The following is a 20,435-nucleotide window of genomic DNA, read 5'->3' on the forward strand; positions in this document are numbered from 1 at the left end:
GGCCGGTTCATCGTGTCGCTCCAGCTCTACCCCCAAAGTGAGCTCTCAATCCGGACGGAATTCGTAGTAGGATTCGGCGCATGCGCCTCCCATAAATTAAAGTTACACAATACGTAGCAAAGGAAGGTACAGTCAGAGTCGAGTGTCCTATATAAGGAGGTACGTGTAGATTTTCTACATGCAGGTAAGGTACCTGACCTACCTTACCTTTAATGGCTTTGGACCCTTACATAAGCACAAGACCACCGTCAGACCCCTGCGACCACTTCAGGACGTCTTGACATTCCATAACCACGTACCTGAGAGATATCTGTAGCCTTTCCTTACCCCCAGCCCAAGTCTCCTTGCCTACCCTTTGATCGCCTACCTGACCCCTACTCCAGACCTCAAGTCCGCAAACGCCTGTGTGTGGTATGTAAGGTACCGTAGTTGCCTAATCCGACATTTCCAAAGCCTCGTCTGCCCCGCTGAAGTATGAACCCGCAACACCTTCTTCTCATACCGTCCAGTCCAGAGCCCCATCAGCCTATAGCCACACGCGTACGCACTACCCAGCACTTGTAGACAATCCTAAACCAACCGTAGATTGCTGTTGCTGTGGCGGCGCACCGATCCCGGTTCCAGTCCCAGTCACCCCTCCGCGCTTCACCCGGCCCCCAACCATGCCCCTTCTATTCCGACCCGTCCGGCCCCGCCCCAGCCAGTTGAGCTTGAGCAGCTTATTCAGCTCCTCTACCTTCTTGTTGCCATCCTCTTCATCCCGGCCCCCCGCGGTAAGCGCCACCCCCACCGATGCCAGCACACTCATGCACTGGAGCATGCGACCGACCATTTCAGTGACCTGCTTCGAGTCCTCGACGTTCTGATCGCGGAGGCTGCCGCCGTCGCCGCCGTAATTCATGGTAGTGTTGCTAGTTGGGGCGGCGCCGCCGAGAGCGTGTAAGCTGCTCGGAGTAAAGGGCCGCATCGGGTGTGCGGCGCTGTCACTGCCGAAACTGACGTTGCTGATGGCGCGGCTGCGGTTGCCGCTTCCTGAGCTGTCCCCGAGCAGGGTGCTTCCGGTGCTGTTGTAGCTCGCCACGGACGGGTCGACGGAGGCGGCGGTGCCTGGCCGGTAGCCGAGCGCACTGGGGAGGCTTGTGGAAGCGTGGAAGTCGGAAGGGGAGGCAGACAGTTGTTGGTTGAGGCTCTGGGCCTGGTTGTGGTAGCCTGGCGATGGGATGGGGAGCGGCGGGGAGGCGAGGGCCATGGACGCGAGAGACTGCGGCAGAAACTCGAGGGAGAGGCGAGAGAACATCCCTTTGAGCAGGTCGTAGCGGGGGAGGATGACAATGTCACGAAAAGCGAGGAGCACGAACCGGCGTACCTCGAGCACTGACGAGGCTGGAGATACGCTGACGCTTTGGCTGCGGCCCGCTTTCTGAGTAGCGGAGGAATCGGCTTTGGCGGCAGCTGACGGGGCAACTGATGGGGTAGACGAAGGAATGCCGCCCCAGAAATCGCGTGCTTGCTCGGGCGACATCAGGGGCCCGTGACCCGAGAACTCCTGGTCTAGCGGCAGGAACACGGCCTGCATGTATGGTAGGATGCCCGTGAAGGTGAAAATCCATAGCTCGACTAGCGAAGGGATCAATCTGTCCTCCGGAGTCTTGCGCAGGGTGTGGTCAAGGCTGGAGAAACCGGTAGTCAATAGCTCCCTCAGGTCATCCACGATGATGTTTGGACTGCGGCGAGCCATGCAATACTGGATGTGCATCGTGACCACGCGGTTCAGGTCCTCGACGGGAAGCCTGAGATCTTCGGCCTCGAATACGACAAGTAGCTTGGCCTTCAGGAATGGCCATGCATCATCATGTGTCATGTTGTTCAAGCCATATTTGTGGCTGTCGAACGGCTCGTTGAGGTAAAGCGTGGAAGCGGCCGTGGCGGAACCCGAAGGAGCGGTGCTCGCACCAGGCCACTCACTCCCGATGGCCGAACTCGAGGCGTCATCAAGCGACTTCTCCTCTTTCCTCTTCTCCCGGAATACCCGCCCGCCATGACGCAGATCCAAGGCTGACTTGAAGCTGGTGCTGTGCGTGCCGGGACTCTGCGGCACGTTGAAGCTATACAAACTGCTGGGTGCACTGGGATCCGTCGGCCTGGAGTTGCTCATCGCAGACGAGAGGGGCAGGTGGTAGTCATCCTTAAGCTTCTGCTTCTGGCGTGACAAGAAGTGGTGTTTCTTCTCCTTCTCTTTGCTTTCCTTCTCGGGCTGTAGGTCCGTCGGTCGAATTGTTGCAGCGGAAGTGTTGGGCAGACTGTAAAACGACTGAGACATCGAGTCGAGACTGGTTGTGCTGAAGTTGGCCCGTTGTAGGTTGGCAAACGGGTTCGAGACCTTTCCAGGACTGGGCAACGGTTTGTCCTTCGTGTCGCTTTTACCACCGATCTTCACTTGGCGAGCGAAGAGCTTCACCTTTGACTTTTCCTGCTTCAGCGGCTTCTCGGAGGCTGGGGGTGGAGGCGGGGGCATTGACTGCGCGGGCAATGCGGGAGACGTCTGACCCGACCGCGGAAAGACCATATTGGCGGCGGCCGTCGCTGCAAGAGTGTGGTTGCCAGGAAGCCCATTGTGATACGTCTGCGCCCCAAGCGCACTATCTCGGGGAACGCTCGCTTCGGTAAGGCTCAACATCGGGGGGTTCATCGGCCCACTTCCACGTCTAGTTGTCTGCCCTTGCTCATCTTGCCCGTGAGGCGGCACCGTTTGCGATCGATGCCGAGCTTGCTGTTGCTGTGCTTGTTGCGCCTGTTGCTGCTGGTTCTGATGCTGCATCACCGCCGCCTGTGCAGCGATCTGGCTCGCGGACATCTCTCTGTGCGGTGCCGGAGTGGCCCTCGGGGAGGGCTGCGTCAGGCCGACTTGGGACAGGTTTGAGGTGCCTGTCGACGGCAGGGTAGGTTCGAACAGGCCCGCGTTTTGCGAGTGCTTGCGGTTATGGGTGAACCGTCCCCCGAAGGTTGGCGTGACGGGGGACGAGGTAGCCGGCGGGAGCGTCAGCGGGGACGGCGCGTTGCGCGGAAGACCGTCGCTGGGCGAATGTGCGCCAGCGACGGACCGGGCGGGGGTAACAACGGTGGACAGCGTGGGTCGCGAGAAGTTCTGAAGGCTGGTCGTGCTGTTGTTATTTCCCGACATAAAGCTGGAGTAGATGGGCGTTGGGGATGGCGCCTGTCCCTGTTGGCCGCGTGTCTTCACAACATTCAATGGCGCTGGCTCGTCGCTCGACAACGAATCCTGCCGGCTCGGTCTCGATCTTGAAAGGTCGGTCGCGCTTGCTGAATTGGCAGCTGACAGGGGCGAGAAGCTCCCTGGTGCCCTCGGCGTGGGTCTTGCTGGCTGCATGGGTAAGGATTTCGCTGGAACGGTGAAGCGATCTGTTACATCTTGGCGGGATGGTCCCTGGGCCGTATGCGATATACTAGACCTACTCAGCCGATCATGCTGCGGACGGGTAACTATTCAGGGATAGAAAGTGAAAGCGATCAAGGTTGGGTAAACGTCCCGAGCACTTGGGAGGTTCTAAGGCGTTAGCAAACCGGGCACTCGGCGCTACCCAAGGTAACGAACCCTGCTGCATGCAGTGAGTGGGATGCAGTGACGAAGCCAAGGACGCAAAGAGGGGCAGACATCTGAATGACTAGAAGCCCCGCAGTCCACCCCAAATTCTCCGCGGGGCACTTCGCGACACTCCTACCACCATACACCACACAGGATCTGTACCAGCCCTTTACATCAAAGCTACAGTCGATTTCCTCCACTCTCCCGCGCCGCGTCATAAATCTAAAGATCGGAACGGTAGTGTACATACTATACAAGACCTACCTAGACAACTCGTCCACCGCCTAACAACACCACATCCACCCTCTGAGCTTGACCCCAGCATGACTTCCTCACAGTCACAACCGACGCTGTCGGCTAACTACACGTCCACTGGGAATGCCTCATTCACCATACACCATCCCCTGACGGCCCCGCCAAGTAGCACAACTGTCGAAAACAAAATCGCATCCCTTGCCGAGCTCCGACGGTCCATAATCGTTCTGCAAAACCAGATCAACCAGGAGTTGACGGCCCGGATGGAGGAAGACCAGGCGCGAAATTCGAGCGCCACAAAGGCCAACGGGGTCAAGAAGATTATCGATGACGAGAAGGAAGAGGAGAACTACGGGGAGGAAGTGCAGGACGAAGAACAGCAATAAGCATCGGAGCGGTAATGCTGTTGTCTCGGTGTAGACAAGCTTGCCATGATCGAAGTCGAGCCCTCAGGTTAACTGGACCGGAGAAGGCGCTCGCAATACAGACTAGCCGATCAAGATATGACACGATATCAGAAGCGCCATACCTACGCCCAACCTGTCGGTCCTAACTTCCATACCCAGCATTAATCCCCCTGGTCACCCGCCTACCCTCCCCCACGAACCAGCTGAAAGCCCCGCCGACCCTGATCTCATGCTCGCAGTCCTGCTATCTCCAGGCGACAACGATCTCAACCCGGCACCCATCCCAGTACCAGCAGCCGACCTGCCCAAGCACCCATAATGGACCACCGCATTATCCGGCAGCACGGCGACAACACTACCGCCGATCCGCTTGTGGCACACACCGCATACCTCCTCCTCACCAATCAGCACCCGTCTATTCCTCCCTCCTTGTCCGCCGGGAATTCCGTCTCCTAGGTAGAGCAGCGACTGGCTGGTGAAGAGCGCCGTCTTCCTCAGGCCCGCTAGCACGCGGGTCTCGTTCACCGCGCTATTGGCGCTGCGCATGCGGCCGCGGAAGTAGGACTCAAGCTGAGCCACGGGGAGGGTGTCTGGGACGAGAGAGAGGGTTGAGGCCGCAGGGAGGCGGGAGCCGTGTTTCGAGAGAAGGTCGAGGGCTGGCTCGAGCTCGGGGGAGTATTCTGGCGGCGGGGTCAGGTAGAGGGAGAGCAGCGTGTGGTAGATGGACGGCTTTTCGGTGCTAGTTGGTTGGGCTTCGTCTTTTGTGGTAGAAGGGGCAATGCCATCGGTTGTGTGACACTGGGCGTCTTGGGTCTTGTGGATACGATTGCAGTAACTATGGGGGAAAGTCAGAGGAGTCTAAAAGGGCAGAGAGAGGTAGAAAAGGGGCGTTGATTGGGAACATACTCTTCGGCCTTGGCGTAGTCTTTCATGTTGAAGACATAAATCATCAGTGCCTGTCTGTGCTGGCCCATGTTGCTGAGCACAACGGCCTGTGCTTCGTAGAAGCGCGGGTCTGGCAGGGTTGTCAGTCTGAATCCAAGCACAGCAAAACCAGGCGGTAAACTCACCATTCCTTGGGATCAGGCCGCGCGCCTTGCCGAGGCTGTACTGCTTGCTTTCCCTCAAGAAGCGCACCAGTCGCTCCATGAGAGCATCCCATTCGTCTCCATTTTCTTTCCCCATCAGCTGCCTGATAAACAACTCAACCAGTCGGTTGTGAAAGTCGGGCGTCATGTCATTCAGCTCGTTGATGATGTGCTCCAGGTACCGAATCTCGAGTCCAATGTCAATCCCATCAAGGAAGGCGATGACCTCGTCCCTCGGCAGCGTCTCTGCATTTTCCGAGTCCGCAAGGAACACCTCCATCCCAAGCTCGGGATCCTTCCTTAGCGTCCACTCTGAGAACTCGAGGATAACGTCAATCATGTCGGGTGGCAAGCCCTGCAGATACATGACCGTCCTCTGCGGGCCGTGCAAGGTCGGCGCCGCCTCGTCGGGTTCATCCGGCGAGCCGAATTTGCGCAGCAGGCTGAGCGCCTCGCGATGGAGCTTCTTGCCGTAAAAGAAGTCGACCAGCTCGTTGAAGCGGTTTTGCTCGACGAGCCGCTCGTTGACCACGTCAGGGTCGCAGAAGTTGGGAATGCGAAACAGCGAGCTTGCTAGTGTTGGACGTGAGTACATGAAGGCGCGGAATAGGGTGGTGTCGACGAGCTTGAACGTGTTCTGCAGCTCCCTTTCGAGCTGCTCGTCGCTTTCGTCCGGGGAGGACAGCATCAAGCTCTTGAACGCATCTTCAGCCGAGCCGCTGTGCGATTTGCGCGGCTTCAGCTTGCCCGTCGCTGGGTCGATGACTCGCTGGAGTCGTGCTCTGGCGCCGGCAAGGTAGCTGTTCAGTTCCAGAACGGAGGCCATTAGGTCCTTTTCCCGTTGACTTTGTTCGTCCTGGGCTTTTGCCTTGATGCTTGCTGCCTCGTCGTCAGAACCCCTCTTGGACGAGGCGATCGAGGATGTTTCGGGGTTATGTTTCCGGTTGCCACCCATGAGATACTTGGCGAACCCCCCGGCCTTGATAGGCGAGGAAACATCGACGACGTCTTGCTTTGCCTCCTGCTCCCCGTTCGCCTTCCCGTCGAAGCTCTCCTGCTCCGATTCATCTTGCCTTTCGTCCTCGACCGCTGACAGATCGCCGGCGATGATTTTGGGAAAGAGCCGCAGCACCCTTTCCGGCGGGGCGTTGACTTCGTCCTCATTGAACAGGTCCATTGATTCGCGGTACTTCTTTTGGCGAAATAGGACCTCCGCCTTTTGCATCTTGATCTCACGCAATGTTTCTGTTTTGTTCTTGAGCAAAGCATCTTCGAGCATACCCAAGACACTGATTGCTTCATCGAGCCTACCACTACCGACCAGCTCATCGACCTGAGAGTCATAGTTCGTGGCGTCCATCTTCCACACCACCCTTTCGCTTACGACATGGAAGCCCTTCCCGGCGTGTGCGAGACTGCCGGTGGGAGGCGGGACATGCAGCGAGGAGGCCCCAGGAAGGCTAATAGTCTGTAACAGGCTGAGGGTGTCGGGGTTTCGGACTTCTAGACTCCCCTTTGCTGGAGACTGCAGCGCTAGTATGTATGGGTAGCTGTACCCAATCTCCTCGGGCGCTGCCTGCCAGGGAATCTGACGTTTCTCAGTAGCCTTTCCCTGGTCATTGATGAACAAGGAGTTGGTATCTTTGGCGAGCAGCAGCTCACCATCAGCAAGCTTTGCTGCAAGCGGCTTCGGCATGTAGCTGCCCAGACCCATGTATCCCATCCCGGCAGCGCTGACGGCTCCAAAGCGCCCTTGTCCACCTGCCACACCACCGATGGCGCCGGGCCAGACAATATCCTCGGTATTTCCGGTCTCGATATCAACCATGACATAGCCGCTGTTGATGCCACAAACAACCCTTGTTGCATTGGCCCAGGTAATGGACCGGATCGACTCGGCAAGAACAATCTCGGTGACATCCGGTGACAGTTCACTCTCGTGCCACGACCAGAGAAGGAGGCGGCGCTTGACGGACACAGCTAGCCTGGAGATAATCTCGGGAATGCCCGTGGCCGGGTCCTTGACAATGTTGCTGGTCACGGCGAAAGTGGAGGCATTCTTGGTGCGGGCAATAGGTGCTTCGATGGGCTCGAAGGTTTGGAGGTCGTGCAGAGACACGGCATAGTTCGAGAGGGACACGAGGATGTTGGCCTCTTTAATTCTGGCGAGCCGCTCGATAGCACGTGTCGAGAATTTCTCTACCTCGCGGAGGAGGTCTGTTGGCTTGCCTGCCTGTGAGTTTGGCGCTTTCTGTCCATTCTGGGAGGCTGGAGGCGCAGAGGTTGCATCCTCGGTATCAGGCGGAACGGAGGAGATGCCGTTGTCGGCTGTCGCGTCGGGCCCAGCAGGAGGGTCGTTGACTCGGTAGATGCGCAGGGAGCCAGTGTTGAGGCCGACGAGAACACGATCACCTGAGCGCCGTAGTCAGCCAAGCTTCATCTGATCGCGGCACGCAGAACAAGTATACCATAGGCGAGGATAGACTCGATCTTGGACTTGTCCCGTTGCTTGAGCTCGATGATGGGTCGAGCTGTGAATGCGGAGAGCATGGCGGTCGCCAGCTCGTCGGGTTTCGTGCGCTCAGCGCGGTTGTTGGTACATCAGATATGGCTGTGAACCGTGAACGTGCAAGTTCGGCGAGAGAGAAATGCACGGTCTCAGTATGTTGGACGTATTAGTAGCTTGGAGGTGGTTATTCAGGGTCGGCAGCTTGCCTCCTTGGCGCATCGGGGGATGACGGCATTGGCGTCCCCGTGCAAGGCAGCTGGCTGGTTCGGGTTAGGGTATGTGGCTGCTCCGCAGAGTTCAACTGCGAATCCGAAGCGGTTGGAGTCTTCAACGGCTGAACGAAATCCGCGGTGTTTACATGGTCTTCATTGCAATGTGGTGACTATACTACACAGACACTGTCCGCATCGAGTCCAACGGCGAGGTGCAGAAAAACGCCAACGGTGCATCGACTCCCATTTCAAGACAGACTGATAGTAACAGCCGCGGCCGTCAAGGTTCTCCAACTTGCCTACCTAATCGGTAATCGGGACACCAACACCTATCGCCCTGAATTCTGTTACATCGGAACTCATTCCGCTATACAATGCAAGCTCGCCATCTCAGTACAGTGTTTAAGGCTTAAGGAGTCTTTTGAGCTCAACTCTCTTCGTCACAACCTCACGCAAGTCCAAGGTCACACGACGACATCAGAAGCATCAATACTGTTTGTACTACGTTGTATCCGTAGCAGGTAGCGTGATACGTTAAGGCTTTCTTACACGTCCGGTACGTAAGGCGGCAATCTAACTTGGAGTGTACCTTGGGATGACAGAGTGAATACGGAGATATCGCAATGTGTTGCTTCCTGGAAATAGTTCTCTAAACTACCTGCCGACAGTAACAAGCACAAGCTGTGATGAACCGGCTCCGAGACTGGCAGCTGACAACATCTACCATAGTACTAATAACACGTGTGTAGCATCATTTCAAGCATCAGTTACCTGGAAGGTAGCTTGAGGGTAGTTACGCCCGTACGAAGACCCTTGGTATTCGTAGTCCGTACCGCAATACCGGTAACTCGCCGGCCTCAAGTTGTGGAACACACGTGTGCTTAGATCCTCTCCGATTGGGCAGAAACCCACAAGACCCCACTCCACTACAGGCTTCCAGGCTTCGGTGATCAGCCGTGCCAAGCCGTAGGAGGCTAGGAGCCGAACAGTGCAGATATGGACCCACCTATTGCCTTGTCTGCGTTGGTCGTCAGCGCCGCCAGTTGAGATCAGTTGAACGCCATCGATGTGCGTGTGATTTGATCCAATCCGTCAACCACGGCCCTGGAGGCAAGACATTGAAAATACCACCACCGGCCGCATCCCAGGAGCCCTCCTCTAGCCGAACGACAGGTCTTCGAGCGCAACGACAACCCACATCGCACCCACAGACACGCTCAGGCTTTCTCGACAGGGGAGGGAGCACGCAGTGTGCGACGTTCGACAGCCCTCCCGAGCAAATTGAGCTTACAGAATACCCGGCCGCCAACCGAAAGTACCACGGCGCCATACGGGAGCGTCAACTCAAGTACGACACCAAGCGGGCCGAGAAGCGTAAGTGGCTTGAGGAGCAAGACGAAATGAAGTTCTCCCATAGCATCCAGTTCAACGCCGTTCCGGACTGGAGCAACCACTACATTGCGTATAGCAACCTCAAGAAGCTGTAAGCGTGACTGACCTTGTCCAACTCGCCGGCCGTTGCACTGACGTACACTACTAGCATATATCAGCTCGAGAAGGCCATCCACCTACCGGCGGGCGACGCCGAGTCCCGACCGCTGATCCAGAACGATGACCCGGAAGCCATCTTCGGCCGCGCTCTCGATGTCGAACTGGAGAAGATAACGTCCTTCTACGGCCTCAAAGAACAGGAGCTGTTCGACGAGGTCGCATTACTTCTCAAAGACATCGATGAGTTCGAGGAAGGGCCTGGCGCAGCCGAGGGAGCTCGACCGTCCAGCGAGAGGCAACGCTCGGAGCGGCCCCAGAGCCAAAGCGCACGCAGTCAGCACTCGACCGAGGACGCAATGGACGAGGATAGCGATGACGAAGGGGACGACGAAGAGACTGGCCTCACCTCCAGGAGGCGGAGGGGCAGCGTTGGGAAGCGGAGGTCGCTGGGAGACTCGATGATGGCCTCGACAAACATGACAGCTTCCACGCGATCACTGCGGCGGTATAGTATGAACTACGATGACTATGCCGAGCAAGCCGCGCTGTTCTCGTCGGGCATCATGCTGAAAAAGCGGATGATCAATCTCTACGTTCAGCTGTGCGAGCTCAAGTCGTACATCCAGCTCAACCATACCGGCTTCCGCAAGGTCCTCAAGAAGTTTGACAAGATCATCGATCGCCGGCTCCGGCCGAGGTACATGAGCACCTTCGTTGACACTGCTCATCCGTTCCGCCCTGATACCGCCAAGGGGCTGGAGGAGCGAATATCTCTCATTGTCGATGCATACACCTCTATCGTGACCAAGGGCGACGGCGACGCAGCACTTCGGGATCTGAGATCGCACTTAAGGGAGCACGTCGTCTGGGAGCGGAACACAGTCTGGAGAGAATTGATCGGTCTGGAGCGGCGAGCCGAGGCTGCTAGGTTAGGACCCGCGCTTCTTGGGCGAGACACCGACCCCAAAACGACGCGGCTTCAGGGTGACGAGGAGATAGTGCTGCCGACCAAAGTTGTATCCACACCTCTAGGCCGCGTTGTCTGCCCGACCTGGCTGTTCACGACAACGACGCTCAATCTCGTCATCATCGTCTCTCTCTTTTTCGCGCTCCTCTTCGTTCCAATCATGGAGAAGCCCGAACAGCAGAACTGCCTGGCGATGCTGGTGCTCGTCAGTCTGCTCTGGGCCACCGAGGCGTTGCCTCTATTTGTGACCTCGCTCATCATCCCCTTTCTATGCGTCGTCTTGCAGGTGTTCCGCGACAAAGACAAGCCGCATGCGAGGCTGGGCTCGAAAGAAGCTACCGCCGTCGTCTTTTCCGCCATGTGGACACCGGTCATCATGCTTCTCCTTGGCGGCTTCACCCTGGCAGCAGCCCTCTCCAAGTGCAACATCGACAAGCGCATCGCTACCTTCGTCCTCAGCAAAGCCGGCACGCGCCCCAAAACCGTCCTCATCGCCAACATGGCCGTCGCCGCGGTAGCCAGCATGCTGATCAGCAACGTGGCCGCGCCCGTCCTCTGCTTCGGCATCATCGAACCCATGCTCCGCAATCTCCCGGCCGGCTCGGATATGTCCAAGGCCGTCATCATCGGCATCGCCCTCGCCTCCAACATCGGTGGCATGCTCTCGCCCATTGCGTCCCCGCAGAATGTCGTCGCCATTGGCATCATGCAGCCCGAGCCCACCTGGGGCCAGTGGTTCTTCATCGTCATCCCCGTCGGCGTTATCTCCATCTTGCTGATCTGGGTCCTCTTGCTCGTGTCGTTCAAGCCTGGCAAGGGCACCACCATCGTCCCTGTCCGCCCCGTCCGCGACCCCTTCACGGGGATTCAGTGGTTCGTCTCAGCCGTGACCATCGCCATCATCGGACTGTGGTGTGCCTCGCACAGCCTAGAAGGCGTCTTCGGCGACATGGGCGTCATCGCCATCATTCCCATCGTATTGTTCTTCGGCGTCGGAATCCTCACCAAGGAAGACTTCAACAACTTTCCCTGGACCATCATCATGCTGGCCGCAGGTGGTCTCTCCTTAGGCAAGGCGGTCAACTCCTCCGGCCTGCTACACACCGTTACCAAGATCATAACGGAGCGTGTCCAAGAGTACAGCCTATATGGCATCCTGGTCGTGTTCTCGAGCTTGATCCTCGTCATCGCCACCTTCATCAGCCACACCGTCGCCGCCCTGATTATCCTGCCGCTGGTATACGACGTCGGAAAGGGTCTGGAGCAGCCTCATCCTAACCTGTTGGTCATGGCGGGCGTGCTGATGTGCAGCGCCGCCATGGCCCTCCCCACGAGCGGGTTTCCTAACATGAGTAAGTCCATTCCCTCCTTCTTTTCGTGTCAGGGACAGTGGCTAATCCGGGGTTGTTCCGTTTTATTTAGCTGCCATCATGAAGGAGGACCCGGCCGGCCAGCGGTACTTGCAGGTCAAGCACTTCATCAAAGTCGGCGTGCCCAGCAGTTTACTTACCCTTGTGGTGGTGGTTACTGTGGGGTATGCTGCCATGAGGGTAACTGGTATGTAATCACATGTGCAATAGATAAGAGGCCACAAACAAGGAAGCCAGTGGATTTTCCTGTGTGTGATCTCGGAGATGAGCCGGCGGTACCACTAGATTATGGAGTGTAATGCAGCGTTCTCTAATCATTTGGAAAGACGTGCACGGATGGATAGATACCTAAGTCATAGTTTCCGGATACGTCCAGCTCCAATGTGACAGCCGCTGGCGGCCAGAGTGCCCATCAATATTGGGTTGCTGGTACCAGGGGTATGACCGAAACCGCCTGAGTACACTCCCGTTTTGGGGTTACAGAGAATACGGTGCAGAGCGATTTGAAACGACAACAAGAGGGGAGCACAGAGTCCGAGTAATTCTATTTAATTCACTATCATCGTCAGCTTGGCCATTTGCTCCAGGCGAGGCTGATCATTACCATCCTGTTGATGCCTCCAACCCAGCACCATATAAACTCATAGCAAATGACCGGGGTATCAAACCAGTACGGCACGTCTCATTACCAGTCGTATTGACGGCCGAGCGGGAGTCCAGCAAAACATATGCGTAAAGTACTAGTAGTATGTTTAGTGGGAACAGGCGTGCGGACGACGCAGCACGCCACAGTGCAGACCCGCCGAGACATCAGCTAGCCGCGGTGCCTTCCTTGGTAGTCGGACTTGTAGGACTCAGCGGCATACCCGCACCGTTCGCCTCCCCGTTCCCGTTGCTGCCATGAGCTCCATGCCCATGCTGACCCAGGGAAAGAACCCGGTGCAAGCTCCTTCTGAATAGGGTCTTGCCTGGAGAGCCGGCACTTTCGGACGAGTGAGACTGAGAACGGTCCAGGCCATTCTCTTTGCCTTCTTTATCTTTATCCTTTACCTCCTGCGTCGTCACCGCCGACCTGCTAGTTCCGTTGAAGAAGCCAACCAAACTTAGCCTCCTCGACCCTGATCCGTTCCCCGCGGCCGATGCTGACGCACTCGCAGCAGCATTCTTGCTGCGCTGCTGCTGCGCCTTACGCTGCCGCATGGTGATTGCCGCTGTCTGGGAGGAAGCCGGGGCCGGGTAGCTCGACTTCGGCGGCCATTCGCCGTCTCGTTTCCAGCCCACGACGCAGGCTCGTAGCATATCGGAGAGATTGACCGGGCAAGAAGGCTGCATGCTTTGGACCACGACCTTGTCGTAGAGCGATCCGTACATCGAAGGCTGTATCGAGGCACGCATTGGGTTTTGCGGTGGCAGGAGTGGGGGAGGAATCGGAATGACGGTCTCGACGGGATAGGGGATGGATGGGGTCTGGTTGTGGGAGGCCGTTTTCTGCACGTATGTTGCGCTCTTTCCTGAATCCGACTCTGAGGCAGTTGTAGTCGATGTGCGGGTTGCTGTGGGCTGAAGAGGAGATGTAGGACTCGGCGGGGAGCTGGAAATGACTGTGGACTCTGTCCGGGAATGGCGCCAGAAGAAGCGGCGAGCGGAGGTGGGAGATACTGCGTTTGGCGGTTTCGGCTTCACTCGTACAATCCTTGCACCTGTCCAGGCGTTGCGACGTGCTTCAAAGCATGCCAGCCCCGGGTTCCATTTCGCCTCCTCGCGAACCGCCTTCCGCCGCTGAGCTCGTTTGGACTCAATGGAGTCGCGCACAGCCGCACCAACGGCTTCTGGGCTGTCGAAACGGAAGGGAGAGGTAGGCACATGAAAATCGTCATTGTCGGAGAGGTCTGAAGTCCACTCTGCGCGAGGCCGGAAGCGCTCAGGGTCTTCCGAGATGGTGCTGTATGTCGACTCTGCATCCGAATCTGAATCGGCCTCTTCCCCGGCATCCCTGAGGGGATCTCCATCTGCTGTTTCTGGGACTGGCGTCAAATTGGTGACATCCCCCTCCGTCACTGGGGGAACCACTCCATCCTGTGCAGCAATCGTAGGCTCTGCAGTGGCAGCCGCTGCAGCTACCACAGGCGGCCACGTAAACTCCCAATCATTGCGGATCTTCTCAGCGAGGTGCCTCTTCACGGCCTCCTTCTGCTTGGCCTTGTCTCTGCTGACAAGATCTGGATCGATGTCGGGCGGCGGCGGGACACCGTGAGGCAGAGAACTCCGGAGTTTGTTGAAAGTCGACCGGGGCGACTTATATAGGTCGGTGAAAATCATAGTTCCTGGTGTTTGAGCGGCGGGTGATTTGTGATCGCCACCGGTGCTCTCGCGCGACGGCCCTAGCGAGCCTGCCCTTATAGGGGCTGGCGATACAGGGTTTTGGCGATTGGGTGGGTGCGGGGTGACTAGCCTTGATGGTGGTATGATGCCCTTGCCAAGCAGGCCGAGCTTGCCTAGACCTGGGCAAGGGTGACAGATGTTAGCGATCTGCAGATTGACTGCAGCCTCATATGGCTGTGCTAAACTCGTCTAGTTGGAGTTGACGAAGAATTCCTTGTTCGTTATGGAACGAGAGCAATTCTTCCCAGGACAACAAAACATAAAAGATGGGAATCGTGAGAGGCGGGGGAGCTCCCGCCAAGAAATATCGATTCAGGTATAGACAATAGTCTTAGCTAGGTGGAGGAAGGAAAGGACAAGCGACAACTTGAAGTGACATACCAGAGGTTGTGGCGCACGGCACATGCTCACCGGCTTCATCTAAGCACAGCGCAGCAGGACCTGGGCTCCAGGTCGAGGGGCATGACTCGTGCCCTTGCCTTCCAGGGATCAGCGCTTTGTTGGACAGCTCGGGCGCTTCTGATGGGAGCACTAGCATGTCTTGGTCCCGTCGCATCCTGTTCTCGCTCGCTGCCCTCCCTCTTCAGCTCGATCCAAGGTCTGCTGCTTCCGGATTGGTCTGTCGAGTCTGGCCCCCGGGGGCTGCACGCCTGGTTCGACCTACAAGTGGTGGGATGGCGGTTCACCGCTTTCCACCTCCCGTTCCGCTTCCGGTTGTGCTTCGTGCACACTCCTGCCCAGGTGATTCCGGCTTGATCCGACAATATACTGTGACACACTGGCAGACTGGAAGTCAGGAGAGACAAACTCTGCCGCCTCGAACTGCTTGATATTGAAAGCGAAAAATACGACATGGTATGAGTGGGGATGCGGAGCTCCAACGCTGCTGGCTGCGGGGACCGGCAGCGTCCGCTCTCGACGATCGTGTGACCAGGGATCGGAACTCCAAGCATGTCTCTAGACTGGACACCTGCATCCAATCCCCATGTTTACTTACGCGCTCACAAGTAAGCTGTTGCTCAGAATATCGCTCAATCAATTCGTAGCTGGAAACCTCCGAGTCCCCTACTCATCGCAAGCCTTACGTCCGTATGGAAGACGATCAGATGCAACTTGTCCACAGTGCAACTTTGAGCCAGGTTGTTAAAACAGCGGTCCCCTGTGTGAACAGTTTGCCCAGTCCCCGCTTCCCCAAGTGATGGACAGCGGTGAGCGGGGAAACGGAGCGTCCCATGGCGGAACAGCTTACCATCGCCCACTCCGACAGGCGCCGCGGAGACGAGATGCAGCATGTGCTTGATTGAATAGTGTAGCGTACCACAGCAGTTCGTTCAAGTACGCATTGCCCATCCTCACGCCGGAACCATCTGCTTGATCACCTCATGACAGCCCCTCTTCAGCTGCAGTAGCGTTTCTGTGTGGGAAGTCGGCCTGCACCCGCTTTAAGCAACCCAGCCAGTGGGCCCTGGCAAGCAGCTCAAGAAGCCCACAACTCACGAAGAGCAAACCATGGATTGTAGTTCTGCATGAGCCCCTTTTCCTCACAAATGATGCGAAGCTCCGTAGGACTGCAGCGTGGCTATCGGTGGCGACCACACAGCAGCCTCCGCACCCCAGTGTCCACACCGCCCGACGTCTGCAATCCCAAGGGGCGATTTACCTGCTCGCCGGGAAGCTTCTCGTGCTCAACAGCACCCCTTTGACCCGCCTGATATTCTCCTTCGCCCTCTTAATTTCATCGTCCGGCTCGTTCTTACCGGACGGCCCGTACAGCGAGAACCCGCCCACAAAATCGGTTGCTGCCGCTGCACTACTCAGCTTGTCGAGGTCCTGCTTGAGTATATCTAGAACCGTCTGCACGTCGCCGAGGGACTCTGTGTGGTCAATAAGTCCTTCGTTGAGCGATCTCAGAGAGGTTATGAGAGAGCTAAGGCGGCGGTTGTGAATGGTTGTGGCGCTCTCCTTGTGGGGTTGGGATGGCTCGGGGGAGGGGGAGGTCGGAAGGGAAGTCTGCACGCCTATATCGCGGTGAAAGAGCTCGGTCGGGTCGTCGTAGCTGCTCGTTGCATCGTCATCTTGGGCGGAACTTGGCTTGGGTTTCGGGGCTGGGATCTCGGAGACGATGCTTTCTAGTTTCGAGACCAGCTTTGCAAGGTCTTGATTGGCGGTGTCGTGGAAAGAAATCCGCGCTTCCGTAAGCGTGTTGACCATGGGCTCGACCACATACTTGCTTGCGCCGTATACAAGCGCTGATAGGCCGCCGAAAGCGTAGAGGGTATTGAGGAAGCCATTGACAGTTACGAGGGGTGGTGGCCGTGCAGGCTTCGTGAGAAACTCTGGATAGGTGACAATAGGTGGCCGGTCTTCCTTCTTCGAGAGAGGAGTTTCTATCTTTTGTTCTTCAATTTGACTCTGATAATGGTGTCAGTCCATATATCTGGTGCGTCCGAGTAATCAGTGCCTAGGGGTGCAACATACTGATGCTTGTGACTCTGGCCGCGCATCTTGAGAGATCTCCTTTAGTAGCTCCTCAATATCGGCGTCGGAAAGGCCCTTGCTCTTGAGAAACTCGGCTTTGCGTTCTGGCGTCGTGTTCTGTACTTGGTCATCTTGCAGGAATTTCCTGGCTTGCTTAAGTGTCTCTTCGTGTGACGTGCATTGTTCGGCGCTCAGCTCTGCGCTTGGTGAGGTTGAGGGCGCGTCCGGGGACTGTGATTTGGTTTCGTTCTTCAGGCCACCCATTTTGAGAATCTGGAGGTCTAGTCAGAACAGCAATTGGATCGTATCAAGCGAACGTTGGTTGTATGCAGCAAGGCTGGGTGTTGTTGGACCGGAGAAGCGCGACGTGATTGTCATTCGGAACTTGTGACCGGGATGCCTGCCTTTTGCCGAGGCTCGCCAGCCTGCAGCTCTGCCAAGGGCCGGGGCCGTGGTGTTTCCATATATCTGGTCCGTGCACGCTACTAGTAAGTGGAGACCAGTCGACAGAACGGCGGGCCGCCAGTGTGTGGCCTGTCACGACTGTGGACTGATGAGAGGCAAAACAGCCTTCTTGGATGTGCCAAGATCTTGTATTCCGTAGTGGTTGTCAGTTCACGATCCACACATCTCCAAAGTTATAGATGAGAGTTGATCATATTTTAGTCCATCGTCGGATCGATTGATACTTGCTACAACACGGAGATACAGCCATTCGCAAGCGCAGATCCACGTTGCGTTGACCGTCTTGGACGTAGGATCGGAGACAGGCCGCGTTCTCAGAGCATAGCGTACGTACAAGACGAAATCTTCAAACCCATATGGGTTTAGGATGCTAATATGACATCAACACTCTGCAGAGCAGCCATCTGAACCAACCTGTCGATTAGACCGCCAAACGGAGGCAAGGCGCCGAATGCAAGATACCTGAGTTAGCCTGCGACGCGAGCTGTGCGACCCGAGTGCTGCAGTGCTGCTTGGCCGCCCAGCCACAGCCGAATCTTATCAACCACAATGTGAGTAGCTCATGCATGGTGATTCCTAATTCCCTAATACACTGTTTCGAATGCTGGAGGCACCGGGGCTGCGCGGCTGTGGTTTGATTCTGCTATTGTAAGTTGTGAGTTGTGGTTGGGACCTCCATCCACGGTGTTGATGCGAGATGGGATAAATACCTTTGGCGAACTACCCGGTAGGAACGCGACCCTGTTGCTGTAAGGCACAGATGTTGATTGGCAGCTCCATCCATCGGGCCACGCCTTGATCACTTGTGAAACCTGCCAACTACTGCCGTGTTGTCGCGACTCGAGTTGAGCTCCAACAACACGCCGCACGATAAAAAGACCGGAACCGGTCCTGCGGTTCAACGCCAACGAGGTCGCGTCATTTCTCGGGCTGCAAAGCCGTATGACCCGGGCAGCGAATGGCAGACTGCAGTTCCGTGGGCTTGTGGGCTTGATCCCCTGCGGCTTCTCCATTGGCACGGAAGCCTTTGATTGACGCCTTCTCGGCCACGGCAACCTTATTCCAACGACATGCCGGGTGCCCCGAAACATCACTGAGCAAGAACCCCCACACCCTTTGTGGCCTAGAAGGGCAAACGCACACACAACGCCATCTCGTTTGCGGCGCACCTCCCACTTCTGCCGCCCCGGGCAACCAACCACAATCTACTACCGCCACCGCCGCCTGTCGTCCTCATCAACATCATTCACACACATCTCACTTCATCGCACATACCGTCTCTCATCAGGCTAGCAGCCAGCAGCCCCCTTGACACATCAGACACATCATCATCATGTCTTCCCGGCCGCGCCGCTCGGCCGCCCAGCGCGCCACCATGGCAATCACTGACATGGCCGATAGAGACCGAGACACTAGCGAGCAGCGCACCATGTCGTCACGCCCCAGCGGACGCCGTTCGGGTAACGGCATCGCCTCGGTGTCGAGGGGCCTGCCCTCCTCATCGCCCGCAAGCAGCGCCGGCGACGGCGACCGGCATATTCATCTTACCGTCAAGCTTCCGTCGAGCAAGCTGCGCCAGGCTACCAGCAACGGCAACGACAACGGCAGGACCAAGCGCAAGTCTCCGAGTAGCTTGGCTGAGGCAGGTAAAAGCAGAGGTAGCAGTGGCCCTGTTAGCAAGCGGAGCAGGGTCGGTAAGAAGAGCTACGTGATCGAGAGCAGTGAAGACGAGGAAGAGGACGAGGAGAACGAAGAGGAGGAGGAGGAAGACGAGGAAGAGGATGACCAGGAGGAAGAGGAGGCAGAGGTAGAAAAGGACGAGATTGAGGTTGGCACTCGAGCGGGTTTTGCCAAGGTCGACGAGCAGGACGGAGATGAAGAGGAGGAGGAGGATGACAATGAAGACCAGGAGATGGAGGACCTCGGTGACGAGGATGCCGAGGGCGATGATGACGACGATGATGACGACGATGATATGGACGTTGATGCGGAAGGCGAAGACGATGAGGATGCCGATGGGGATGTCGACATGGACGTCACTCCTGTTCCGCAGCCCCCCATCATCAAGGTGACCAAACCTCCCAAAAGCACATCCGCTCCTAGCGGCAAAGGGAAGGGCTCACCCGCGAAGCCGAGCGGGAAGGGCACGGCTGTAGCGAAGGGCGTAGCAAGGGCCGGAGATGATGAGGACGACGAGGAACTGAGCGAGCTCGAGAGCGAGCCAGAAGATGTGACCGTCGAGGTCGCCAGTGGCAATCAGGACGCTGAGGGCGAAGACGACGAGGACGTCGATGCCGAAGGCGAAGAGGAAATCGAAGTTGCCGATGAGGATGCGGAAGGCGAAGAGGACGACGAACTATTGAGCGATGAGGAGAATATCAGCCGTCCCGACACGCCGGATCTGTCAAAACTAACAGCCCGGCAACGGGCGAAGCTCGGAGACGTTTCGCACGAGTACATGAAGCTGTCGGATGGTAAGCTTGACACTTGACACAATCTTCCCCCTCTTCGAACTTCATATGCTCGTTTCGAAACTCTAGCAGCAGGACGTACTTCTAACGCCGGAACAGAGGTCCAGGCTAAGAAACACTTCACTGCGGAGGAACTCTCCATGCGGCGCGCCGAAATGGCCCGGCGCAGACGCAACCTCAGCGAGAAGCGGAACGAGGAGGTCAAGATGGAAACGATCAACAAGCTTCTCAAGAAGCAAGCGCCCAAGACGACCCGCAAGAACGCCGCGCTCCTGGCCGCCGGCGACGAGACGCCCGACACGGAGGCCCAGCGCCCGGATCCCATGATCATTCGGTGGTTGAACAACAAAGACGGCAGCCGTGTAGCCGTGCCGGATGAGTTGCTTAGCGGGCCCGCTGGGCGGGTGTTTACGGGTGGGACTCGGGGAAAGGGAAGGGGGCTCGCGCCGGGAAAGATGGTTGAGGAGGTTTCATAGGCTTTTCTGTCTTCCGGGAAGTTCGACATGTATTAGGGTGGTAGACTGTGTGCTTTTCTTTTGAGAGTTGGCGGGTCAGGATTCGCGGAGGACCGTGCTAGTAAAGTTATATGCATAGCTAATGGACTCCCTTGGGTGAACAAGAGGTAGCTCCATCCAACCTTTGGTTGCGAGGGCATGATACACTTCTTGCCTAGCAACTGGGCGGCGGTCACAGGTTAAGTACTAGTAGGTATAACACAGCTTCAGGACCAAAGCCA

The 20,435-nt window shown here is 57.1% G+C and overlaps 8 protein-coding genes across 8 annotated transcripts; 3 read left to right on the forward strand and 5 right to left on the reverse strand.

The window, feature by feature from the left end:
* Positions 1 to 80: 80 nt before the first annotated feature.
* On the reverse strand, positions 81 to 3,624 carry B0T15DRAFT_535802 (HbrB-like-domain-containing protein). Its single transcript, XM_062869522.1, has one exon. The coding sequence runs from the start codon at positions 3,386 to 3,388 to the stop codon at positions 548 to 550; it is 2,841 nt and encodes a 946-aa protein (XP_062719989.1). The 5' UTR covers positions 3,389 to 3,624; the 3' UTR covers positions 81 to 547.
* A 99-nt stretch (positions 3,625 to 3,723) lies between these two features.
* Positions 3,724 to 4,264, forward strand: B0T15DRAFT_535803 (uncharacterized protein). Its single transcript, XM_062869523.1, has one exon. It carries the CDS (start codon positions 3,928 to 3,930, stop codon positions 4,243 to 4,245), a length of 318 nt encoding a protein of 105 aa, XP_062719990.1. The 5' UTR covers positions 3,724 to 3,927; the 3' UTR covers positions 4,246 to 4,264.
* Positions 4,265 to 8,313, reverse strand: B0T15DRAFT_535805 (uncharacterized protein). Its single transcript, XM_062869524.1, has 4 exons — positions 7,823 to 8,313; positions 5,337 to 7,766; positions 5,173 to 5,281; positions 4,265 to 5,101 (listed from the first exon to the last, which is right to left on the reverse strand). The coding sequence occupies exons 1-4, from the start codon at positions 7,902 to 7,904 to the stop codon at positions 4,441 to 4,443; spliced, it is 3,282 nt and encodes a 1,093-aa protein (XP_062719991.1). The 5' UTR covers positions 7,905 to 8,313; the 3' UTR covers positions 4,265 to 4,440.
* Positions 8,314 to 9,071: 758 nt separating this feature from the next.
* B0T15DRAFT_485926 (SPX domain-containing protein) lies at positions 9,072 to 12,098 on the forward strand (the record flags this gene model as incomplete). Its single annotated transcript, XM_062866323.1, has 4 exons — positions 9,072 to 9,117; positions 9,186 to 9,558; positions 9,616 to 11,885; positions 11,956 to 12,098. 4 exons carry the CDS (start codon positions 9,072 to 9,074, stop codon positions 12,096 to 12,098), a joined length of 2,832 nt encoding a protein of 943 aa, XP_062719992.1.
* A 335-nt stretch (positions 12,099 to 12,433) lies between these two features.
* Positions 12,434 to 15,078, reverse strand: B0T15DRAFT_233004 (uncharacterized protein). Its single transcript, XM_062862970.1, has 3 exons — positions 14,667 to 15,078; positions 12,508 to 14,404; positions 12,434 to 12,459 (listed from the first exon to the last, which is right to left on the reverse strand). The coding sequence occupies exons 1-2, from the start codon at positions 14,839 to 14,841 to the stop codon at positions 12,714 to 12,716; spliced, it is 1,866 nt and encodes a 621-aa protein (XP_062719993.1). The 5' UTR covers positions 14,842 to 15,078; the 3' UTR covers positions 12,434 to 12,459; positions 12,508 to 12,713.
* A 511-nt stretch (positions 15,079 to 15,589) lies between these two features.
* Positions 15,590 to 17,186, reverse strand: B0T15DRAFT_232983 (peroxisomal membrane anchor protein conserved region-domain-containing protein). Its single transcript, XM_062862969.1, has 2 exons — positions 16,764 to 17,186; positions 15,590 to 16,697 (listed from the first exon to the last, which is right to left on the reverse strand). Exons 1-2 carry the CDS (start codon positions 17,025 to 17,027, stop codon positions 15,942 to 15,944), a joined length of 1,020 nt encoding a protein of 339 aa, XP_062719994.1. The 5' UTR covers positions 17,028 to 17,186; the 3' UTR covers positions 15,590 to 15,941.
* Positions 17,187 to 17,559: 373 nt separating this feature from the next.
* Positions 17,560 to 18,440, reverse strand: B0T15DRAFT_233086 (uncharacterized protein). Its single transcript, XM_062862972.1, has 2 exons — positions 17,939 to 18,440; positions 17,560 to 17,871 (listed from the first exon to the last, which is right to left on the reverse strand). The coding sequence occupies exons 1-2, from the start codon at positions 18,317 to 18,319 to the stop codon at positions 17,650 to 17,652; spliced, it is 603 nt and encodes a 200-aa protein (XP_062719995.1). The 5' UTR covers positions 18,320 to 18,440; the 3' UTR covers positions 17,560 to 17,649.
* Positions 18,441 to 20,431, forward strand: B0T15DRAFT_233046 (PAPA-1-like conserved region-domain-containing protein). The gene is made up of 2 exons (XM_062862971.1): positions 18,441 to 19,702; positions 19,799 to 20,431. The coding sequence occupies exons 1-2, from the start codon at positions 18,562 to 18,564 to the stop codon at positions 20,173 to 20,175; spliced, it is 1,518 nt and encodes a 505-aa protein (XP_062719996.1). The 5' UTR covers positions 18,441 to 18,561; the 3' UTR covers positions 20,176 to 20,431.
* The last annotated feature ends 4 nt before the right edge of the window (positions 20,432 to 20,435 follow it).

Source organism: Chaetomium strumarium (assembly GCF_033439665.1).
Source record: "Chaetomium strumarium strain CBS 333.67 chromosome Unknown B0T15scaffold_5, whole genome shotgun sequence".
Lineage (NCBI taxonomy): Eukaryota > Fungi > Ascomycota > Sordariomycetes > Sordariales > Chaetomiaceae > Chaetomium > Chaetomium strumarium.

Bases quoted from the DNA above. Each gene is read 5' to 3' on its own strand.
- B0T15DRAFT_535802 (XM_062869522.1), bottom strand. From the start codon at position 3,388: ATGCAGCCAGCAAGACCCACGCCGAGGGCACCAGGGAGCTTCTCGCCC.
- B0T15DRAFT_535803 (XM_062869523.1), top strand. From the start codon at position 3,928: ATGACTTCCTCACAGTCACAACCGACGCTGTCGGCTAACTACACGTCC.
- B0T15DRAFT_535805 (XM_062869524.1), bottom strand. From the start codon at position 7,904: ATGCTCTCCGCATTCACAGCTCGACCCATCATCGAGCTCAAGCAACGG. The intron at 7,767-7,822 runs GTATACTTGTTC...TACGGCGCTCAG, and splicing joins CGAGTCTATCCTCGCCTATG to GTGATCGTGTTCTCGTCGGC. The intron at 5,282-5,336 runs GTGAGTTTACCG...CAACCCTGCCAG, and splicing joins CGGCCTGATCCCAAGGAATG to ACCCGCGCTTCTACGAAGCA.
- B0T15DRAFT_233004 (XM_062862970.1), bottom strand. From the start codon at position 14,841: ATGCGACGGGACCAAGACATGCTAGTGCTCCCATCAGAAGCGCCCGAG. The intron at 14,405-14,666 runs GTATGTCACTTC...ACCCTTGCCCAG, and splicing joins GCCGTGCGCCACAACCTCTG to GTCTAGGCAAGCTCGGCCTG.
- B0T15DRAFT_232983 (XM_062862969.1), bottom strand. From the start codon at position 17,027: ATGGGTGGCCTGAAGAACGAAACCAAATCACAGTCCCCGGACGCGCCC. The intron at 16,698-16,763 runs GTATGTTGCACC...CACCATTATCAG, and splicing joins GGCCAGAGTCACAAGCATCA to AGTCAAATTGAAGAACAAAA.
- B0T15DRAFT_233086 (XM_062862972.1), bottom strand. From the start codon at position 18,319: ATGTTTCGGGGCACCCGGCATGTCGTTGGAATAAGGTTGCCGTGGCCG. The intron at 17,872-17,938 runs GTATTTATCCCA...AACTTACAATAG, and splicing joins TACCGGGTAGTTCGCCAAAG to CAGAATCAAACCACAGCCGC.
- B0T15DRAFT_233046 (XM_062862971.1), top strand. From the start codon at position 18,562: ATGTCTTCCCGGCCGCGCCGCTCGGCCGCCCAGCGCGCCACCATGGCA. The intron at 19,703-19,798 runs GTAAGCTTGACA...ACGCCGGAACAG, and splicing joins GTACATGAAGCTGTCGGATG to AGGTCCAGGCTAAGAAACAC.